General features: G+C 37.9%; 1 protein-coding gene across 1 annotated transcript; it reads left to right on the top strand.

The window, feature by feature from the left end:
- Window positions 1-409: 409 nt before the first annotated feature.
- On the top strand, window positions 410-2113 carry LOC143138732 (interferon a3-like). Its single transcript, XM_076299149.1, has 5 exons — window positions 410-933; window positions 1049-1123; window positions 1287-1436; window positions 1770-1844; window positions 2024-2113. The coding sequence occupies exons 1-5, from the start codon at window positions 808-810 to the stop codon at window positions 2111-2113; spliced, it is 516 nt and encodes a 171-aa protein (XP_076155264.1). The 5' UTR covers window positions 410-807.
- Window positions 2114-10689: the final 8576 nt, after the last annotated feature.

Genomic DNA, 10689 nt, shown 5'->3' on the forward strand with positions numbered 1-10689 from the left:
GCACGCAGCGTTGGCGAAGGCTATCGAAAATCAAAATGCTGGTCGTCATCTGTCCTGTCAGATAGGCTACTTACCACTGAAACATGTAGGCTAGGCTACCGGTAGGCTACCTGCGAAATGTGTGGCTTTTCTAAGGAGTCCTGAACCCCCACCCCCACTTAACCTCAAGTCTTTCGTGATTGGTCAAACCAGCATTGAATGAAAGCAAATTAAACGTCATCTCTCACTGGATTACAATGGAGATTTAAGATTGGGCCAAGTTACTTAATATATAAGTAACTAATCATTATAAATAAATATACTAATAATGTATTAGGCTGATATGCAAAGGCCTATGTTTTTAGGCAACTTCGTGCTTTGTGGAAGACGAATCATCTCGCATTTGTCTTAACACATTTTCTTATTTTTCATTCAATGTTTTATGTCCAAATCCAAATATTTAAGTCTGCAGTTTATCTGACATCAGTGTTATTGATCAATAGCCGACATGATCCACGTTTAAACAGTCCGATCCAGAACGCACAACGTGACGTTGCACAAACGGACAGCAGGGAAGTTTGCGCTGCGTGCGCCTCCCACACCTGTACGTCTACAGGTGCGTCGGTCATAACAAGTAGCCTAGCTGGAAAGTGAAATGCGGGTAAGTTTTGAATTCGATATATTCAGTATAAATTCTAAGACTAACAAGGACCATGGCATTGGAATTCAGTAGAACACAACCATGCATATCATATCTGAGCAGTAGTTTTGCAGTATACACAGTTGTGTCATTTACATTATTTACAAAGTTTGCTAAAGAATATCAGAATGAAGGCATTCTTCAGTGTGTGTACTTTTTTGATGCTTATCCTGCATCTGACCCAAGGTTGTCCATGGATGCAGCATAAATTCCCGCAGTATAGCAGGAACTATTTGACCTTGCTGGAAGAGATGGTAGGTGTTATTTTGAAAGTCTGATATTCAGTATTTGGTGTGATTTTAGGCTACTAAAACTAATTGACACATTAAAATCTCCTGACATCTCAATTTTAATTCTGTTATTTTACAGGGTGAGAAGATAACAGAGGACAACGTGGGATTAAATTTCCCTGATGAGCTGTACAGACTTGCAAGGAAGTCACAGGTAAGCATAAACTAAAGCAACAAACAAACAAACAGGTGCTTGAAAATAAGTATTTCATTGATGACAACTGAGATGGACTCTTTTCATTAATGGTATCCCTGTTGAATTCTGGGATGGTTCTCATCACTGATGGCTGTCTTGACTCCTCCTGTTGTCCCCACAGCCTGAGAAGATCACCTGGTTCATAGCCCAGGTGCTGGACGAGGTGTCGCTCCTGCTGGACGAGAATGTGACCGCCGTGGCCTGGGACCAGAAGAAGCTGAAGGACTTCATGAGCACCCTGGACACACAACTGGTGGCAACTCAGTCATGTGTGAGTACAACTGAATAACCTGTATTCTATAAGCGATAAGTCACTATATGAGAATCTGTGATTCTACGCTGTGAACATACTGTACTACGCTGTGAACACCAATTCCATTGTACTGACTGCACACTAGAAGGCATATTAGTACAGAAACATTGTATCTTAGCAGCTTTTGAGCTGTGTCTGTAAAAGGTTAAAGTTTAAACTATTTAACAAGCAGGTGTGTTCTGGTAATTGTTCACATCAAGTAGCAGTTGTGATGAGATTGCATCATTTTTTTTTCAACTACATATGAATGACTTACTGGTGATTTCATGAATTCCTTTCTGCCTCCTCCAGGTTAGCAAGACTAAAGGGAATAAGAGACTGCACCTGTATTTCAAGAAACTGAGAACTGAAACACTGGGGAAAATGGTGAGCTGACACACACACACACACACACACACACACACACACACACACACACACACACACACACACACACACACACACACACACACACACACACACACACACAAACACACACACACACACAGATGACAGAAGTACAGAGTCTGTATATTGATGGTGAGTGTTGTGACTTGTGATTTCAGGAGGACAAGGCCAAGGCCTGGGAGCTGATCAGGAAGGAGGTTCACCGCCACCTGACGAAGGTCGACCTTCTGGCCAGCACACGCCTCTAAACACCAAACCCTGCCACAGCTACAGCCAATGGGACTGAGGATGCACAAGGACTATTAATGTACTCTTAACTTTATGTAGTGTTACAATTATTTATTCATCAGAATGATGATGTGAAAGTTATTATTTGTTTAAACAATACTGTTTAATTTAATTATTTGTCTACCTAGATTGTATTATTTATGTAGTAAAGCAGACAATTGATACATATATTTTTGTATTTTCTGAGCCCTGTAAGTTAACATGAAGTGGTGAAGGTTACATCTATCAGGTGTTAAAATGATTCATTCATCAGACTGATGACTTTCTGTGAAATATGTTATTTATTTTGTAACACTGTTCAATTTATTTATCTATGTTAATGTTATTTATGGCTGCATTTATTTATTGTGTATGGTAACAAAACAAGTGACTGATATAGAAACCCTTTTTGTATATTCTGAACGCTCTAGTTTACAGTGATTGTGTAATGAATTTATAGAGCTGTGCATTTTACATATGATGTGGATATGGTTACATTTATCAAGTGTTTAAATTATTTATCCATCCGACTGATGATGTTCTGTGAAACGGGTTTATTAATTTCATTATTATGTTGATCTAATTTATTTATAATGGTTTATTTAATGTATTTATTTATTGTACACTCCAACACAATTGATGCAGATTTGTTATATTTCAATAAAAACATATGACAAATTGTTAAATGCAAACCTCTTCTTACAATTAGCTTTATTGGATTTAGTCCATTTTAATTGAATAACTTGTGTGTGTGTGTGTGTGTGTGTGAGTATGAGAAGACTGACTTTGCAGAATATGGCATGCTTCTGGAAATTAAATGTACACTTGGTAAATTTAGTTGGAGAAAATGTACAAAACTGTCACAATGGTGCATCACTAATTTCATTGACAAGCAGTGAGATGTCAGTCAGGAGTTATTACATCATGAAAACCAGGTAAAATACACACATTCCTGCCTTATACAGTTAAACACATCCCTGAGACAATTTGTTAAGATAGATAGATAGATAGATAGATAGATAATTTATTGATCCCCAGGGGAAATTCAAGGTCTCAGTAGCATACAGACATCATGACATCACACACACATTCACTAACAGCAGAAAAAAGTAATTAAAATGTATAATATAAAACACACAACTAAGCAATAAGGACAGTAGAAGATAAAGAATATACTAAATATACAAAAATACAAATTATACTAAATAACACTTAATCTAAATCAATTCTAAAAACAGTATCCAGTGGGTGATTAATCAAGAGGCGCTTGCAATGACAATGACAATTCAGGATCAGCTGTGTATAAATGTACTTGTATTAAGAGGAGATTGCACAATCACATTTAAAAAATGCTTCAGTCAATCTACATTTTCACAGCTGAGAGGAAGTCAATGCCAACTAAAATTAGTGATAAAAAACATCACTTTACAATTTGATATATATGTGCATCTAGTCTAACCTTTTACCGTTTTTCAGAATTGTTAAAACACATTTTTTTTAACCTTCCACCCTTTTCTCAAAACTGTAAACACAACCCCCAAATCTCATACTACATTCAAAAAACCTCTGACAACCTCTGCAAAACCGAACAATCACCTCAAAACAGTTGTAGCCTACAGTATATGCTCAAAACTAAATACTTGTTTTCAGATCATCTCAAAAAGCAGTCAAAATGAAAACACTAGCAGTCATTAAAGATCAAAAAATGGAACACAGTGTTCAGGGCAGCTCATATAGCTCCAGGACAAATGTTCATTGTTTACAGTAAATGCAATTTTCATCTAAAAAACAAAACAAAACAATTTCATAACTCAGTGGATTCAACATTTACTGTAAATCCAGTAAACATAAAGTATTTGTGTTTACAGTTTTGAGAAAAGTACATTGCATAGGCCCTACAATGTACTCTGAATGCCTCACTGATAGTTTCTGTCCTTGATGTGAACCTGCTGTTTAGCAAGCTGCTACACTCTCAACTAGCTTGTATTGGTTGTGTCACATCCTTTGAAACAAGTGTGATTAATGAGTCGTTGTGTTCAACGTATGGCATTTGTGCTTCTATGTTGAATTCAATGAACCCAGATATTCTTTAGAACGTTCATTTCTCAACATTCCCATCACACCGGTGTGACGGTACTCCTTTAAGGGTTAAAGGCTATAGAACTCCTCTGGCTCCTGCCAGGCTGCAGGGTCTGATACCCCACAGTGATTACCATTATGCATCAGATCACTACAGGTCACACTGGTGCCCAATAGCGATTCTATGAGGATGATATAGGATCATGGTTATGTTGTAAAATACAATGTAGATGCAAATGTAGTGTCCTTTTCAGTCAGGTAAAATGAAACCTAAATGTGGTAGGAAGAGAAATTATTCTGAATACTGTAAAAAAACACAAAATCCAGTGCCAGTAATTAGATTAGATTCAACTTTATTGTCATTGTGCAGAGTACAAGTACAAAGACAACAAAATGCAGTACTGTATGTCACAAGCATCCATTTGTGTTTGTCACTGACTGTGACTGTGTCATGCTTATTCTTACTCATTCTGTTTAAACTGAACATATCTTTCCCTACCCCTGATCAGTGAGATGCTACTTTGTCTTATTCATTTGACACATTATGTTCAGTAAAATTTTATTTATTTTCTAGTCTGCAGTGCACATAATTAATGTATACATTTCATATCAAACAGGCCATGGGATAGTTATAAACAAGGCATCCATGCGGGTGATGTAAGGTGCAGTAGTTTGTGCAGTGAAGTGGCCATGATCATGATTGTTTTTTATTAGGCTGGGTGCAGGAGGATGAAACCCCAACAGTGGAGGCAGAAACCCCAACAGTGGAGGAAGAAACCAGAAGCAAAGCATCACATGCCGTCTGAGCCTGTTAAGACAAACAAACGTGTGTTAAAGGTGCTCTAAGCGATGCTGGGTAACATCACTTCTGTTGACTTTCAAACAAAACAGAGAGCTATAGCTCGCTACTTCCTCCCCCTCCCTCCGGTGCTGCTCCCGTCCAATTGAAACTCTCCTAAACGCACATCTCGTCTGTGATTTGCTGTAACAGTTTGTTATGTTTTTATGGGCTAGGTTTGCTCAGGTTGTTTTCGTTGCCGTTTTTGGAGCCTGATAGGTAGCGGTTGGTTAGGTGATGTTTGCAGTAAGTGACATAAAATGTTTAGCTTAAAAAACGCGTGGCATCGCTTAGAGCACCTTTAAAGTCCCTTTAAGTCCCTTTTCTGGTTTGTTTTGGATGAACTAGAGTGGTGGACACCGAAATTTTGACGATGGGTCCTGTCTTGACTTTCTGACTCATTTTGAATCGCCTTTGACTGTTTCAGAGTGGCTGGCTATGGGCATGCACAAACATGTCCTTAAAACAACCCTTAAAGGTTGTATCAGCGATAGCGGGGATACGTCACTTCTGTTGATGTTCAAACAAAACATGAGCTAGCTCATTACTCCCTCCCCCTCCCTCCCGTGCAATTAAAACTCTTCTAAACGCGCATTTGGTACGCCATAGCGTAGATTGGTAGCAAAATATTCACTGTTATTCCACCAGAGTGAATATGATGGCTCCTCTCCAACTTTTTTCTTTGCTTCTTCCACAACGTCTTCTGGAGGTCTTGGCTTATACTTTCCATCAAGGCTGTTGTTCACCCACCATGGGTTACCTGCTGCTATATCCTTGAGCTTCTCTTTCTTCACAGTAGCAGTGCCATAGAACCATCCATCTGTGCAGCGGAGGGGAAAGAGCAACACAAGTAGTGGGGAGGTAGGTGGTGGAGAAAACGTGCTGATGAAGTTTCTTGTAGGATACGTAGCAGTTGATAAAGCACCAGAAATAAAGAGAAACAAATCATGCTAATTCCAGGAAATATGGGTCTAAATGGGAATATGAATGGTAAAACATTAAAAGAAAGATCTCAATCAGGTCCCCTAGATCCTGTGCATGTGAATAGTTGTAGCACACATTTTCAAAGCCAAACACAGGTCAAAGAATGTTCTGCACAATATATTGCCATTCAGAAAAGGATTCTTGGCGATCAGTAATTACTTTGAAGGTTTGGTAGTGGTAAACCATAATCCTCAATCAGTGCGGGTTTCTCATATGGGCAGTAGTATGGGTACCCTAGGCACAAGGGGGGGGGTCATACCACCTCTGTTCATCAAAAGTTGATCTACCGGCATCTGTGAGGTAGGATATCAGTTGGTGTCTGAAAATAGAGAGCAGAAATGCCATGTTATTTTATTAACTAAAACTGTTTTGTTTGTGAGTGCATGTTGTCATGAACAATCTCATGTTCCTGGATTACGACATGGCCGCCATCACCAGTAGCCTATTGCTAGAATTGCCACGGCATTACACCTTTCCAGGGGGGGCACGGGAACTTAAATTGATCACAGTAGCTTAAGCTTACACTTTACAAAACATTCTAATATGAAAATGTAGACGCAATTTTTGTAACATGGTGCAGCTCCTTTAAGAGAGCCCCGTGCGCAGGGATGGAGAGAGAGAACATGAGAGGGGGTATGAGTGTTAGAACTGAGATGCGTGCTGGAAAAAGTAGACAAGCAGTGGCGGAGCTAGGGGGTGGCTTAGGGGGCTTAAGCCCCGAATCTTTTTTTAGTGTTTTAAATTCCCGACAACTCTTATTTCCAATATAACTTCCTCTCGGTTTCTCTATAAATGTCACAAAATGCTTTATTACTGAGGAAATATATCCCTTATTTTCAAAGCCCAATATTGAAAAATAATTTGACTTGCTACACGATCTATGCCACCATATCCACTATGGTGATTTCAATGGTTAGATTGATTTGTTTAGATCAAAGATTCTAGAATCTTTGGTTTAGATCCACTGGATCCAGTGAAAATGCTGCCTTGACAACGCTACGTCATGGCTTCGGTGTTCCAAAAAGCCTCTGTCAGAAGTCTGTCACTTTTACAGTCTGTGATAAAACACTTTGTGTGTACTGTACATGTTGTTGAAACGTTATGGATATTAGAAAGTTTTTCAAAAGACCACCAAGCTCCGTTCAAGCAACAGCATCGCCCAGTGAACTGACGGATGGTGTTGTTTCAGGTTGGTGATTTCACGTTAAGAGCTTTCAGTCACTTAGGCAGGCTAACGTTAGGCTACTTGGCTAGCAGCTAGCTCCCTAAATGCTTAACGTTAACGTTAAATGTCCTCGTTCGTCGGCGGAAAAGGCAAATTCAGTACTCTCAGGCTAGCTAAGCCTACTGCAGAATAAGAAATTCCAGCTCCCAAAACAAAGTGATCCTCGTCTTGTAATAAATTAGGCTAAACTGGTTTGAAATGTTAGAAAAACCCATTAACAGTTATCTGCCCATGCCAACTTTTCAGTGTCATATGTTGCACAAAATAATGTTAACTGTTAGCCTACCTTAAAACCTTGTTGATATCCTATCCACCACCACAGATCTTATAATCCAAGAGTCCACATAAATATAAAAGTCATGTTATGTTGTTTTGGTTGCCTAACTAATTATTAACTAAAAAAAACAACATTACAATGATATATTAAGAGGAAAGGGCCCTTTCCATAAGTGTGTTAATCAAGCACCATGAAGTCTGCATTCATAATCTAGGTGGTTGATTTTATGCACCTGTGTAAAGGGACCTGATGAAACCTATGAATAATCTTGCTAAATTACAAAATTAATATAATTTAGAAACGCCTATGTCAAGATGATAATGCATTCCTTCTAAAATACCCTTGTATCATGATGACTGGCCATACTGTAATTATATCATAATATTATGTATATTATAGTATAAGATATTCTATATATTTGTCACAGATGAGATCAGGGAAGAAGGAGAATAGCAATAATAAACAATAATGTCATATCAAACAATAGCCTAATGAAAATAAACAAATACTATAATATACAAACCATAAGAAACGCTTAATTAACTAAGTACATGCTAAACAGATATGAACAGATATTGCCTCTTGAAAGACCCAAAACTATAATTTTACACAGTGTGCCAGCCAGATACCTTGAATCTGTTGAATGTTAGTTTAACATTTTTTAATCTCAATGTGTCCATTAGTTTACACAAAATTCACTAGAAGTCATTAAGGGGTCATTTAAAAAAAAAAAAAAATGGGCTAAGCCCCGAATGTTTACAATGTCTGGCTCCGCCCCTGCAGGAATACATGCTGTACTGTTTCACAACCATGTGACATGGCTGCATTTTTAATGTATTGTTGCTTGTAGTGGAAGCCTAAAATGAAAATACAATTCTACAGAAATACTGAATGTGTACCATTTCACTTGTAGCTCAATTGCTTCTAGTGTTTCAATCAGATGAAGTGGTCTGAGTTTGAACTGCTATTCTGGGGCCCAAAAATACCTACCCCATTTACAGTTTTTCTCAGTCGCTTTGGTGCTTTTCTCAGATCAGAATGAAAATTATCATAACTAATAGTTCAACCTCCACAACATTTAGTCATTTGTGCACATCATAGTAGCAATTTCTCCTTCCTCTGAACAAATTGCAAATGCTTTTGGACATTTATCAGTTGCTTTGTCATGTCAGTCAAAATGAACTATACTTATGGATGCTGAATAGTCGTTCCCAATAAAACTAATAGTCTTCATTTCATTGCTCATTGCTCATTACATACAAAATTGTTGAACTAGTTATCAAATTCTGTCACAATGCTGTGGAATTGCAAAGAGCATACAGTAAAAATGTACGTATTCAGTGTCTTGTACTCACTTACTCCCCTAACTACAGCAATGTGTAACTTTACTGTAGTTTTCAAATGGCTGTACAAGTACTGTATAGTGCTGTCTTGAGCATGTTCAGGTAGTGTCACCGAGTTCTGACCTTTTTTTTGCATTGGAAAACACTGAGAGAACTGTCATAATGAAAACATGACAAAGCCATTTGACTATCTTGTTCATAAACGATGGTGTCAAGACTTCTCATTTTGATGACACTGACAGTTTCATTGACATAAATACTTGCTTTTGAGGAACGTACTATCCATTTTGAGCAAGTGACGTGCTTTTGCAGGTCATCCACTAGGTTTTGCAGTTTGCATTAATTGTTTTGAGAAATGCACTAACTGCTGTGCAAATGTTAATAGTGATGTGAGAAAAGCACCAAAGCGACTGAGAAAAACTGTAAAACTGTGAAACGTACATATTCAGTGTCTTGTACTCACTTACTCCCCTAACTACAGCAATTTGTAACTTTACTGTAATTTTCAAATGGCCGTACAAGTAGCGTATGTCTTGAGCATGTTCAGGTAGTGTCACCGAGTTCTGACCTTTTTTTTGCATTGGAAAACACTAGAAAATAAACTGTAATGAAAACATGACAAAGCCATTTAACAATCTTGTTCATAAACAATGGTGTCAAGACTTCTCATTTTGATGACATTGGCAGTTACATTGACATGAAGACTTGCTTTTGAGGAATGGACTATCCATTTTGAGCAAGTGACGTGCTTTTGCAGGTTATCCACTAGGTTTTGCAGTTTGCACTAATTGTTTTGTGAAATGCACTAACTGCTGTGCAAATGTTAATAGTGATGTGAGAAAAGCACCAAAGCGACTGAGAAAAACTGTATGTTGAGGTATACCTACCAATACTGCTTCAGAGGATTCATTGGTGTTATGCTGCCCTCTACTGTTAAGTAACACTAGCACAGGGATTGACTTCTCCGCCGATCACTCCATATCGGAGTATGGCGCCCCCAAAGGGACATGGTGAGAATTTTTGTTTTATAGCTCCTCTGGCGTTCCCTTGCAGTAAGTTTTGAATTCCCTCACAAAGTCAAAAGTATTGTGAGGAAATGCAAAACTATTGTGATGGAACACAAGCATTGCAAGGGAACACAAAACTAATTGTGAGGGAATGCAAAAAGAGCTCTAAAAATAAATCCACATCTAAAAAATAATTCCCACCACGGTCCTTTGGGGGCTCCATAAGTGTGGATAACGTGGTAAAGGAAAAATGGCCCCAGCCGTCTTTTAATGGTCTACATGACTAGGAATGGAGTCAGAAGAATTTCACATATATATAGCAGATCAAGTTTTTAAGATACCAGTAAAATAACAATAAAACTATCAAAGATGGGTCTCTCATCATTATGATAAAAAAAATTGTAATTGTAATCGTAACCACATTCAAATAAGGTAAATCAAAGTCTCAGTTCAAGGTCAAATATAATTTTGCTCTTATCAGAAACATCCACTTTTGTATCCAGATCGAAGAAACCAAAAGCAATTGGTTAATGCTCTGTAGTACCCTAAGTCCATTTAAACTTAATCACCCATTTCTGACTTTTAAATGAAACTGAGTCTAGTGGCACGGTGTTGTGAAGTCACTGTGAGAAAACACATCATGTGTTGTTTTGGTTCCATGCTCTGTGAGAGCATTATTATGATGAAACCACTGAGACAACCTAAAAAATAATAATTACATATTAAAGAGACAGTACAATATTTAATACATGATACTGTTGTTGGAGTATTCCATATTTCCTTTTAATGTTGAATTAGTCATAC

This window comes from Alosa pseudoharengus, unplaced genomic scaffold, assembly GCF_046254945.1.
Source record: "Alosa pseudoharengus isolate Yale_2024_CS ecotype anadromous, Long Island Sound unplaced genomic scaffold, YU_APseudo_1.1 YU_APseudo_1.1_scf_21, whole genome shotgun sequence".
NCBI lineage: Eukaryota > Metazoa > Chordata > Actinopteri > Clupeiformes > Clupeidae > Alosa > Alosa pseudoharengus.

Bases quoted from the DNA above. Each gene is read 5' to 3' on its own strand.
- LOC143138732 (XM_076299149.1), top strand. From the start codon at position 808: ATGAAGGCATTCTTCAGTGTGTGTACTTTTTTGATGCTTATCCTGCAT. The intron at 1,437-1,769 runs GTGAGTACAACT...TGCCTCCTCCAG, and splicing joins TGGTGGCAACTCAGTCATGT to GTTAGCAAGACTAAAGGGAA. The intron at 1,845-2,023 runs GTGAGCTGACAC...TTGTGATTTCAG, and splicing joins CTGAAACACTGGGGAAAATG to GAGGACAAGGCCAAGGCCTG.